Genomic DNA, 13,883 nt, shown 5'->3' on the forward strand with positions numbered 1-13,883 from the left:
AACTCTAAAGTCTAACGTAGGTCTAGTTCGGAACGAATGCACAATACACATACCACACAACTAACACTATAACAGTATTGCAAATACAAAACATGCAAATTGAACTGAAACCGATAGAAAAGAGAGTACCATAATATTATTGAAAAATCTGAACCCTCCGAGGCTCGAACCCCGGACCGCACGTGTACTGAACCAACACTTTACCATTGCGCTACTGTCGAACTGCTACTCTTACGGACGAAGAGATGTAGTTCATGACGACGAGTTGCCCGTGGTGGCGCTTTGGTGTTGGACACACGTACTTTAGCAAAGCTACTCTGTTTACTCGTGCACCACTATCAGATGTGCTTTTCCGACCAACAGTGCGCTACATTACAACCCGGAACAGTAGGTCTGAAGGACGTAGACGTGTGTTTGTGCTGGTGCGTTTGACCATCCTACATTGCATACATAATGTGGTCTCTTGAAAAGAGAATTGAAATTGTGTTACTCTTTGGTGCTACGAATCGTTCGTACAGTGCAACAGCACGGTTGTTCAATGAACAAAATGTGCGCAACCCAATTAGTGTTTCTTCTGTACGCCATTTATTAATCAAATTCTTTACGACAGGCAGTGTGACCAATGCCCCAAAGCCTCGAAACCCTAGTGTTGCTACGGAAGAAACACAGATACAAGTGTTGGCGGAGCTGAATGTGCATCCTCAACAGTTCATAACAACTGTGGCTCAAACGTGTGGTGTGTCACGCACAACGACATACAGAATCTTAAAAAAACATACCTTCCATCCATACAAACTACATATGGTCCAGGAGTTAAGTGAACATGATCCCGATATGCGTATCGAGTTTTGTGAGCAGATGTGTGAGGCATGGGCACGTGGGACCATTGTGCTGACAAACGTGTGTTTCAGCGATGAGAGTACGTTCTACTTGAATGGTAAGGTCAACAGGCATAACTGCCGATATTGGTGTGACACAAACCCTCATGTATTTCGTGAAGGCAACACTCAACACCCAGAGTCGCTGAATGTCTGGGCGGGTATCTTAGGTAATCACATAATCGGGCCCCTCTTCATCGATGGAATATTAACGGGTGAGAAGTACCTGGCGTTGCTGCAAGACTTTATTGCACCGTTGATTGTAGAGGCAATGGAAGAGAATCCGCAAGAATTTGGAGAGATTCCGCCCGTTTTTCAGCATGACGGCTGTCCTGCCCATTTTCACCGCTTTGTACGTGAATATTTAGATAGTGAGTTTCCCCGACGATGGATTGGTCGACGCGGCAACATTGAATGACCAGCCCGTTCGCCAGACCTTGCTCCACCAGACTTTTTTCTCTGGGGCTATTTGAAGACTATAGTGTTCCGCACGCAGCCGAACAGCATTGCGGAGTTGCGCCAACGCATAGTTGATGCCTGTCATTCTATACCGGTAATGACTTTTACCCGTGTTCGAGAGGAGTTCGTCCAACGTTTACATTACTGCCAGGAAGTGGGCGGTGCACACTTCGAGCATCTCCTGCATTAATGAGGTATGTTCCAAATCATATTATGTTACTCTCTTCTTACAGGTTTGCAATGTTTCTTCGATCATAGTTTACGGATGGCAGCCATGTTGGCTACGGACATGCAATCAACATGCACTTTCCAGAACAGGTCAATACACGTGATACCTTTCAAACGAGGTACCACACGATGGGGGTTGCTATTTAAAATTTTTGAGTTACCCCCAGTAACCCCCTTTAGCCCCCCTTGTGGGGGATTCTCCTTAGCATAATGTTGCCTATTATTATTATTATTATTAATAATAATAATAATAATAATAATAATAATAATAATAATAATAATAATAATAATAATAATAATAATAATAATAATAATGGTAGTAGTAATAGTAGTAGTACAGAAAATTGAGTAAGATTTTTATTTACATATTCAAAGATTCGGATCTAAAAGTAACGCGTTACTTTCGAAGTAGGGTAACAGTTACTTTTTGAGTGCAAGTAACGCATTAGTAACGAAATGCATTTTAAGGGAAAGTAAAGTAACTTGCAAAGCATTACATTTTTACAAGTAATTTACCCAACACTGCCCCAAAGGATGGCTGGTAGGTCCTGACTGCCTGAAGGCTATTGCGCCAAGAATTTAGTTTTATATTAGTATCTACTTAGGTATGTGTTACAAAAACTATGCTTCATGACAAACAATCCGGTCCATTCACAATTTTAAAAGGAACGAAATTTCTAGTTTTATATATATGCCCTTTAGGTTAAAGAACACAGATAACTAAAGAAAGTGGATCATTATGAAGTAACTGATTGAATGAAAATATAGGAGAAAACGGGAAACCCCCCCCCCTCAAAAAAAAAAAAAAAAACACTGATACAATGTTGTCCACTACAAACTCGTGTGGCTAGAGATCGAACCAAGGACCCCTAACAGAAAAGATGGGCACTCTACCACTGAGTCACTGTTTCCTACAATTTTAGTATTATCACTATTTGCAATGCTTCTAAGAAAATGTAGAAGATAAGTTTGTGGAACGTAAAACTAACACGAAACTATTACGAATAATACAATAAATTCTGTATTTTGTACTAAGATCATTGGATGCATTAAAATATACTATATAAATTTGTTTGTATTTATACGGTTCACACATTACTTCATACAAGGGGACAGTAGATTAAAAAAAGCAAAACAAGCAATGCAAGAAATAATAAAGGAAACAACAGAATAAGTACGCAAGAAAATGAGGAAGAAGAAGTGCTTACTTGAATGGTCTTTCATCTGTATGAATCCTCATGTGCTTTCGAAGACTACCACTATCAACAGCAGCGTATTCACAAAGGTTGCACTTGTGAGGCTTCTCTCCAGCGTGGATTCTCATGTGCGTTTGAAGCTTATCTGCTCGGCTAAACCAGCGATTACATGTTTCACAATGATATGGACGTTCACCTAAAGACAAAGCGGAATAAATAATATAGTACATATACTCATAAACCCAAAAGTCCACTTTCAGTCGCAGAGTATTCTGTTAAGAAAATAGTATTTGACTTTAGCAAACAAGTTAATGGCGACCAACAAATTGTATGGAGATTTCATAGAGTTACTTTCAAATGTTCGTAGCGCAAGTCCTAACAGGTCTAGCATACACACATGAAACATCAAGCAGGATACGTAGAATACAGCAAATATTCACAGAATAGAATATTAATATATGCTCTTCAATTGCTATTGTTTTATGTTTAGTTATCTATTTATTTTTAATCTCCCTCCCCCAAGTGATTCTTATTTTGTCCTGACCCACAGCGTATAAGTTGGTCACCACTGTGTTAAGAGGAATCAGATATGTACTGCTACTACTTGTTATGAACAACATCATATCACATACATGGGTGCAAGCTAAAAATTTCTAAGCAATTCTCTTAAGTCTGTTGTTTCAACGTTTTAAGGGAAACCTACTATAGATGTTTGTGAGTTACAAACCATTCAGAAGATTGGTTTAAATCGGACCGGTTTTGAATGGTACTTACCAGAAAACTCACTGCTAACACTGATTGCATTCTATTAAGGAAGGTACACGGACGTAGATGTTGGAGACCTCTTTTCGACAGGTCAAAGCTGCAGAAAGACACTGGACTGGCACCAGAGGTTTTCACAGTAATGTCTTCAAACGGAGAAAGACACGAATTTCTTATTCCCGTTGTAATGATTACCTTTATCACTATACTACCACACCAACTCTAATAAAACTAGTAATATTCTATAACAAAAACCATTGTCTTATTCTACCGTTACATTTCTCATTTCCTGATAAAAATGCAGAAATATTCTAGCGGTATGATATGGATACTCACCTCATTAGTGTTCACACCGTATAATTGTCGGATGTCGATCCGAGATATCCCATAATGGATTCCTGGAAGTATCTTGCATTCAATTTCAAGATTTTATCAACCTTGTATATCAGCAATTTTACCGGGTAATTGAATCTCGTAACGAGGAAATTTTCCCAGTAGTAGCGAACAGCGTTACAATGGCCCTTAGCATCACTATGACAATATATTAGTTCTCGAATATGACCACCAGGAGCGAAATGGACGTATGCTTTATCCATTGTGATGATTGCTTGCCATTTGAACACCGCCAGGTGTTTCTCAAGTTTCCTGCAGCATGTTTTTCGTTTTTCATTTTGTGCGGAAGAAAACAATGTACATGGTTCTCAGGACATACCTGAGCTGGAGCTGTTTAAGAATGACTGTGCTCAAAGTTCAAGGTACTAAACTGAATCGCTGGTCCATCACAAATTGGGTCTGTGGGTTTTCCTGGCACGCCAATCGGCGGATCCCTGCAACACTGCGGGTGTCACTTTTCCTGGAGCTTTTCGTTCGCGACTATTGCGCCACGGGCTCCAAGTTTGTGTAGTTGGCACAATAGCTTTCCAATTAGTCTTTTTCTTTCCAGTAACGTGGCCCCACGTAGCGTAGACGCTAACGCTCTTGTCTTTGGTGTGAATGGTTCTGGGTTCGATTCCTGGTGGGCACTCGGTCGAAATGGTGTAAAAGCCTTTTCAGGATAGCCATACTAATTGAGTTCTTTTCCGGATTTTCTTAATTTACACCAAGCAAATGCCAGGATTGTACCTAACATAGAGGTCCCAGGCCGCTTCCTTCCTTCCCCACTCCCCCGGGTAGTATGATTGCCGAGGAACGTCATCCCTCATACAGGTTAAAATCGCCATAGATGCCGAAAACCTAGAAATATAACTGTTAAATCTATTCCCAGTAACTACTTAATTTAGATAGTATTTGAAGACACTACGCAAGGTACTTAGCCACCTACAACTCACGACAGTAGATACACCGTTCTACCGTCATTCCTTAGACAGCATGGACATCTTCAATTCTGTCCAACATAAATAGAACACCTTCTGTATTCAGTGAGTCCAGAATAGCGTGAGCATTGACATATATTAGGATCAACTTTGGTTGGATCCCAAAAAGCATCAATAGATTGTTCGGTAAAAGCATCAATAATTGTACTTCTACAAGGTGCAATGAAAATCATTAAACAACACATGCATAACTCATTGCAATGCTTTAACAAATTATGGAGAATCCTGGAAGTATTGGGCAGCAGTCCTAGGGTTTTTAACCTTTACGCACGTCTGCAAAATCTTAAGTTGCGCAGAGGATGATTAACCGGCAGGAATATCTTTCACTTGGGAAACATCATTGTTTTGTAGTTTGAGTTCGTAATGACCTGTGACGTACAAAGGTAATTTTCTGCCTTCATGAGAAATTTAATACCACGAATGACTATCTGAACTGGGAGAACTACTAAAAACATGGAAAAGTACCTGATTATAAATTGTAAATACAAATAAAGGAATTGAAAATTAAATGAAATCTTTAAGTTTTACGTCCCACGCTTATGGCGGTTAGGATAAATGAGACGGTGATGAAGGAAATGGTGGAATGAAGAAAGTGGGAGGAAACGGAAGAACTCCGAGAAAACCCACGCACACAGTGTTTGTCCACCACAAAGTCACTTGGCACGAGCTGAGATCACACAAAGGGCCTAATGCATCAGAGGTGAACGCTCTACTACTGAGCCACCGCAGACGCCAAATAAAGGAATTGTTTGTTACTAAGTTAAACGATCGTTACAATATTTTCTTTTTTCCAAATGTAAGTAAAATATTTTTTATTCAAACTTGACTTCAATATATATATATATATATTAGGGTGGTCCTTAATTTTTGATTACCGAATTTCTTTGGACTCACCTCCTAAAATGGTTCCATATGGGACTAAATGAATCCAGGAGAAAAATTAACTTCATTGAATAATGTTAAATGGTGCCCCAAGCGACCTAAAATTTTGAATCCGATTACAGTACATAGTATATGGGAAAAAATCTGGAATAAATCCATGTAATTTAGAAATAGCTAAAGAGGATGCGAAGATGCTCTGCGTAATAGAAACAGAGGAAGAAACATACCTAATTTTGTATAGTACTGTCATAGTGGCCATCTTGAAATCCGCCATCTTGGATTCAGGTCAAAATTTTCAAATAGGAAGAGGATCATATGGCATATCATTTTGAGGTAGCGTTTTACCAGAAGCACATCTGGCACTATTTTAAAGATAGCTTTAGTCGTGTAAGAATTATTACCTGTGAAAAGATTTCTCACAACTAAAAGTAAAGACATGAGTGTGGTGCAAAAAGAACGAAAGGAATATGCACGGCTTCAAGAGAAAGAGGAATGCGAAAGAACTTTATACACCAAAAGGCATGGAGCAATTCAAGTAATGAAGAGGAAAACAAGTTGAGAATGTTACACAAAATGTAAATATGGATGCGTGTGTGCCCGGACTCTCCAAGAGATGTAAAAGAGGAAAACTAATTTTATTACTCAACGACTGGTATTGCTCTTGATCGATAAAAGGTCACTGATAGAGCAGCAATACATATTCTGACAGCGACGGCAGAAGGATTAGGCCATAATGTAGAGGAAATAGTAATAAATGGATCTTACATTCACCGATGCTGAGAGAAAATCCGTAGCGGAGTTGTACAGAACCACAAAAAAAATCAATTTCAGAGTGCATCAAATGCGTTAGAAGTGCATTGGAATGGAAAACTACTGCCTTATTTGACTGGCAGAGAGACTGCCGACAGGTTATCAATAATTATTATAGGAGATGGTCATGAGAGGCTAATTGGTGTTCCCATTTTGTCATCATAAAGAGAAGAACATACTACTTTTACTATAGTACATTCGCTTGAAGAATGGAACTTGGTAAAGTTCGTGCAGTCAGTTTATTGTGACACTACTCCCTGTAATATGGGTAATGACAACGGTGCTTGCATTCTGCTAGAGCAGTAGCTCCAAAATAACCTTCTATACCTTCCTTGTAGACATCACATTTATGGATTAATTTTAAAATGTGTATTTGATAAGTGAGGCGTTGGATGGCAAAGTGGCGTTAGTCATTTTTTAAGAAAATTGAGATGTAGTCATTTTCCTGAACTTCAAACCATAATCTATTGGATGGCAATGTTGTGTATCTCAGAGTTAAAAGACCAGGCCATAGGCCAAAAGATGGCAGCACAAAGAACCGATTTTATCCGCTTTTACTATATTGATTCTAATAAAAGTCTCAACCTCTCACAATGTCTCAAAACTGAGTTGCGCCATTTTGCCATCCAACACTTTAAGTGTTGTATTTCGTTTGCATCTGGACTGGATGTTCTCCCATTGAAGTGTTTTCAGAACGAGTGGTCTAAAATAGACTGTATTAACTTTATTCCAGGAATTTATGATGATGTAAGGAACAATATTTCCGATGTAAGAAATGAAGTGTTGAATTTTGCTATCAAACTTGTAGAAGTACGACACCACAGAGAAGATTACTGGGAATTTTTAGAACTGACCATCATATTCTTGGATGGCATACCTCCTTGAGTTTTCTTTCGTTTGCCTGGAGCAAATTCACCATGTAAGATGGATGGGAAAAGCAATCTACTATTTAAAAATATTTCCCTTTCGCCAACAATTTCGTTTAACGAAGCAAATAGAAACGGGTCTTCGGAGAGTATGCATTTTCTGATACGACTATAGGTTCAAGCTCAGCTTTAATGTAATCAAGCATCCCATTCACCATTACAAGACCTGCAATTTTTGAAAGGTTTATTCAGTTATAGACAAACAGATGCTGAATTATCTCAAATGACTCTTTTTAAATTTTCACGCCAACTCTGGTACTTGACGGAGGAACACGTAGCATTGGGATTTTTTGATGATGGAGTTACCAAATGAAAAAAAAAAAAAAAATGGTTGAAAGAATTAAAACTATAAGGGGAAACCGTGAAGCAGCAAAGAGACCTGACGCAAGAGACGATACCATAACATTTTTTGTGAAAAGAGAAAACAGGATTTTGTTACAACACACACACAAATTTTCCTCGAGAGATTTTAAGTACCCAAAGGGTTTCTTAAGTGCGATCCAATATCATGGCCAAATAACAATGACTATCTTCAAGGAAAGACAATGGTTAAATTCATCCACGTAACAAACGGTGCAGCAGAAAAAGGAGTGTAACTAATAGAAGATTACAACAACGTTCTTACGAAAAATGAAGAGCAGAAACAACGAAAAATGAAGAGTAGAAACAGTTTCTTTTGCAGATAGTGAAGGCCCACAGACAATTGTTTCCTAGATGCGACAAAAGTGAACTATGTAGCAAATAAGATTCAAAACTTACCAAAAAGCTACTACATAAATAAGGGATATTTCAATTTCTTCCAACTTATAATTCTTCTTTTACCTCATAATGGTCTATGAGTCATCTTGATGGAAAAACTTATTTGTAGTTCATAGCGAAACAAGTAGTTCGTTTCAGTTTATATAAAAAACTTCCACAATTCTTACAAAATCTGTGTTACATAACTACAATAAAATAACATTACATCGAAGCATTTTGTTTTTCACACGTAATAACTGTTACATGAATATAGGTAACTTGAAAATAATACCAGATTTGTGCTTCTGGTGAAATGCTATTTCAAAAAGATATGGCACATGACCCTCTTCTTATTTAAAAATTTTGACCTGAATTCAAGAAGGCGGACTTCAAGATGGCCACCATGACAATGCTATACAAGATTAGATTCATCTCTTCCTCTAGTTCCATTATTCAAGATATCTTTCCATTCCCTTAAGCCGTTTCTAAATTACAAGAGTTTATTCTAGCTTTTCCCCATATACTATGTATTGTAAACGCATTCAAAACTTTAGGTCGTTTGGGGCACCATTTAAAATTATTCAATGGTTGTAATTTTTCTCCTGGCTTAATTTGGTCCAATATGGAACTATTTTAGGAGGTGAGTCCAAGGAAATTTCTAAATATATTTTTCCCCATATAAATAAGGACCACCCTAATATATATATATATATATATATATATATATATATATATATATATCGAGAGAGAGAGAGAGAGAGAGAGATTAATTGGATTTTGTCTTCAAAAAAGTTGGATCTTACTAGATTAAAGTATTTTTTATGAAAATTGTTATTTTTCTATCATTCCTAATTTAACAAAGAATATATCTTCTACATTACTTATATTATATATTTCGCTTTTATTCGTGTTCATTCTTCATATGTTCTCTTGTTTTCTATTTTTGAAATATACACGTTTTATTTGGTAAACTGAAAACGGAAATAAGCCTATAAATCTAAATATCTTGAAATTAAAAAGTCTAACATTAGATATGTTTCAGCAATACTCAATATTCATTTACATATTTTTTTATGTTAAATATTTAAGTAAAAACTTGTTTAAAAAAAAAAAAAAACCTTGCGATCCAAATGTTTTTAAAAGGCTATATTCTCGCAGCCGAACTTAGGAAGTTTTAATACTATGGCTAACAAGAAAGACCTCGACAGACCTAAGGAAATTCCATCTATCGATAAGAATATATGGCTTGACAAAGAGATTTGGTGGCCAGATTTTTAAAACAAGACCGCATATTATCATATTGAAAAACAGTCTCTAGTAATTTTATACGACAACAATTACACATTCTATCTGAAAATCGTAAAGAAAAATATTTGAAATAAATGGACACCAGTAGTTCAGTGGAAGGGGAAAAAAGACAAAATAATTACTTACAAAGTTTGTTCGTAAAGTAATGAAACTGGCCGCCGAGCGGCGCTCCAGTAGCCAGCAGCGTATTCCCGACGGGGGAGATTTGTGGTTGGGAGTCTAAGCTAAGTAACGCATCGGGCTGCAGTCGCGTCACATGGATCTACACAGAGCAGTCAAACGGAAGCTCCACCACGAGAGCGCTCCAGCCTATACCGCCTTCGCTGTGTCCGCCTACCTGGCCTGAATAGGCGCTGCAACCTTGAAGCAGCCACCGTACAGCCCCAATCTGAGTCCACTAGACTTTTTTTCTGTTACCAAAGCTCAAGAGAAGCCCGAAAGGTCACCGTTTCGACGATGTTCCCGTCATTCAACGAGCTATCACAGTGTCTGAAAGAGGTTACGACAGCTGACTTCCAGGGAACCTTTGCCGCGTGGAAATCGCGTTGGTAGCAGTGTGTCGACGCCCAAGGAAACTATTTTGAAGAATTTTAATAATATGTACCGATCGGATCAATAAATTATTTTTACCGGACCCAGTCATATTACTTTACGGATAAATCTTGTTTATACTGCTAATACTAGGTTTGGATTTATCTATAATTGAGAACAAACAATATAGGACGAAAGTATTAACTGTATATCTAATGAACGCAATGATAATGATTCGAATTCTATGCGGATGCGGATATCCGCTGATCTATCCGCCGTTATCCGCATCAATATACAGCTTTTTGCGGGTAAATTTCTCTTTTATTTGCAGATGACGAGTAAAACTGTGGATGTAAATAAGAAAAAAGAATTTTCGTGATCATTCTTGGAAGAACTATTAATTATAAAGTTAACCAAGAAATATCTATACCTTTTTGTGGAGGTCTGTGTTCAATTGGTTCTCACACCGTGAGTTAAATGCGATTGGAAATAAGGCGAAGGTCAGTTGTTGGTGTGGGTATATCCAACATACTACCTAGTTCTTGCAGTTCAGTTACACCATGAACTTGTGTAAAGAAAGAGTGGACATGGGATCTCCACAGAGCGTCAAAGGGCGTGTATGCTGTACGAGTTCAAACCGAGGTCAAACGCCGCTGTAGGGACAGAAGATATGCCAAGCCTTTGGTGAGGGTGTCATGACTACGCGGACAATGCAGTGGTAGTTTAACAACTTTATGGACGGTGACGAAACACTCGAAGACGCACCACGTGACGGAAGACCAATGTATGTACAAAATGAAGATCTTCAGGCAGCAATTGAGGCGAACAGTGGTCAGACATGTGAGGGACTGGGACTACAATTAAGTGTGAGTGGAGAAACCGTTTAGCAGCACCTTCATCAACTTGGGAAGAACTACAAGTTGGGTCGATGGGTCCCACATGATTTAACTCCGGGCCAGAAGGCAACGCGAGCAAACACCCGTGTTTCTTTGCTGTCTCGTCTGAGGAAGGAGCAATTTCTGGACAGTGTTGACATGTAATGAGAAGTGGGTCCCGTACGAAGCTCCACGGCGCCGTCATTATTGGTTAGCATCCCATGAAACGGTTCCAAAATAGCCGAAACCAGCACTGTACCAGAAGAAGGTCCTCCTGTGTGTTTGGTGGACTGCTCACGGCATCGTGCATCGGGAACTGCTACCACTTGGTCAGATCATCAATGCAACTGTGTACTGTCAGCAGTTGAGCCGTGTTGAAGAAAAACTCAAAAACTCAAAACTCTGGAGCCAGCGCTTCTGAATTATAAAGGAGTCCTCCTGTTACAGGACAACGCTAAGCCCCACGTGGCTAGGATGACCCGGGACAACATTCCAAACCATTATTGTATCTGCCATATTTCCCAGACATTGCACAGTCCGATTATCTCCTGTTCCATTCCTTGGAGAATCACCTTAGAGGATGCCAGTTCAAATCCCCAGTAGAGGTGCAAAATGTACTTGATACCTTCTTCGCTTCACGGCCCACTAAGTTCTACCACGATGGAATCCATGGTCTTCCAGAACGTTGGCAGAAGCTCGTCGATGCTGATGGAGACTATTTTTGATCTTCCAGATAAGTCTTAGGTGGTTCGAAGGTGGTTCGTGAAAAAGCGACAGGACTTTCTTGGATACCTTTATATTAAACTGTGTTACTTCTAATTTTCATTTCTTTAAAAAAAAATTCCTACAAAAAATATAAAGTGCAAATGTGTTTTAATGAGAGTTCGTTTGAAGCTACTTTTTTCTCGTTCCCAAGAATCTTTCTCCATTTTACCTTTGCGTTGGAATGAAGATACTCATATCTTATGGGTAATGACATAAAAGGAAAGAAATAGCGATGTGGCTTTAACTGCTTAACATATTTCGACTTGCTAGAAATCTGCATTTGAGAGAATCTTAAATAAGTACAAACTTTTTCATCAATTTCCAAAGTTTGAGTTTGCAAAGATTTTACTGGATTTTATTTAGTGAAGTCAACTTACAATCGGAGGGGATTCGATTTGATCTTCAGCCTGAATTCGATTCATATTTTATCATATATACGATTCATAAAACTACAAAGTAGGTACACAAACAGTGAAAAAAGTACACTGGAAAGGAAATCAAACCCGAGTCTCCAGCATCCGTTCTGATCGTTAACTACTGCGCTACCCAACCTGCTCCCGGAAGAACTCTACATTTTATCATTCTTGAGGTCAGTGCTCAGCCAGTCAGGCCCCATGCAAACATTTGAATATCCCAGTGTCTACATTATGAAACATCCTGACGGTGGAATTACATATTCTTTTTTTTCTTCTTAAGTTTTCAAAGATTGTTTTGCAGCAGCTCTCCATCCATCACGATCTTCTGCTAGCCTCTTCATGGTCAAATAGTAGGGGTAGCCGGTGTCCTCCATTACTTCTAGCCGTGGTCGGCCCTTGGCATTCCTACCCTCGACTGGATCCGACGATGGCCTTAAGAAGTCTATCAGAAGGTGACCTATCCAAATGGTTCTTATTTCCTTCGTATTTCCCACAAATACGGCTTTTCCTCTCGAATGTCACTATCTTTTTCTTCTCTTCTTTTCCTGAATGTCTGTTTCACTCCCATACATTAATACACTTCAGGCAAAAGTCTTAATAAGATTCTTCTTGTGGCACATGTCAATGTTATTGGACGTGAATATGGCGCGTTTCTTGTTAAAGGGAGTCTTTGCCTGGAGTACATGGCTTACAATTTCCGCTTTGGGTATCCCATCTGAGTTATTTTTCTTCCAAAATATATATATATATATATATATAAAAATCACAATCTCAAGTCAATCCTCCCCCAACCTCCATCTGGTCATTGTATCACGTCTGCTCACCGTCAATATCGTTACTTTCACTCTATTCAGGTTCATGTTATAATCAGGGCTGATAATACCCTCCATTTCACGGTGGTCCCTTTTCTCTGCCAACTATATCGACAGCAAAACGAAGCATGTCTATCCACCGTCCATGTACCTTCACTTCACCCATTGCTCCAAGTTTCTCTCATCTCGTCCAGCGGCCTTTGTATGTAGCCGTTGAAAAGTTCACGAGAGAGAGAACAGAGCCTTGTCTCACTCCTTGTCTGATAGTCTGCCTCCCCTTCATAGTCTCCACACCTTACAACTGTCACCTCTTCTTTATTCTCCTGTCCTATTTTACTCGTGTCACCTTCAGCACTTGAAAACGGGTGTTCCAACTGACTCGGTCAAAAGCCTTTTCGAGTTCAACGAAGGAAATTAATGTATCCTGTCCTTTCTTTAGTTGTTCTTCGAGGATACATGTCAACCCTAATATTGCTGTGTCCGTGCCTTTCTTGAGCCCAAATTCATCCTCCGAAAGTATTGGGTCTATTCTCCTCTCGACCCTCCGCAGTATAATGGTATTATAATTTTTGATGTGTGGACTACCCAGGGTTCTGTGCCGTTCACTTTTGGTGCTTTCTTTGAGAAAGGAATATATATATTTAATCTGAAGAAAGCTGCTCAATATCATAGATCTTACATACAAGGTGGAATAATTCATCGTGTACTTTCGTACCTAGAGCTTTTATTAATTCAGCCGGCAAATCATCGATTCCTGGAGTTTATTTGCCTTGAAGTTCTGTCAAGCTTAAGTCAAATTCGTGTCTTGTAACATTATAACTTCTTCCCCCGGGTCAACTTCATCTTCTTCAAGAAACACTTCGGTATTCTGTTCTGCACCATATAGTTTTTCGAGGTACTGTCTCAACCTTTCTACACCGTCCT

At 38.9% G+C, this 13,883-nt stretch overlaps 1 protein-coding gene across 1 annotated transcript in view; it reads right to left on the reverse strand.

The window, feature by feature from the left end:
- Positions 1-13,883, reverse strand: part of LOC145686462 (uncharacterized) — a 91,385-nt gene that overhangs the window by 30,982 nt on the left and 46,520 nt on the right. The window contains exon 4 of the mRNA XM_081759792.1: positions 2,774-2,957. Within this exon, the coding sequence (XP_081615918.1) occupies positions 2,774-2,957 (184 nt within the window). The remainder of the gene's footprint in view (positions 1-2,773; positions 2,958-13,883) is intronic.

This window comes from Thermobia domestica, chromosome 1 (genome assembly GCF_964235325.1).
Source record: "Thermobia domestica chromosome 1, izTheDome1.hap1.1, whole genome shotgun sequence".
NCBI lineage: Eukaryota > Metazoa > Arthropoda > Insecta > Zygentoma > Lepismatidae > Thermobia > Thermobia domestica.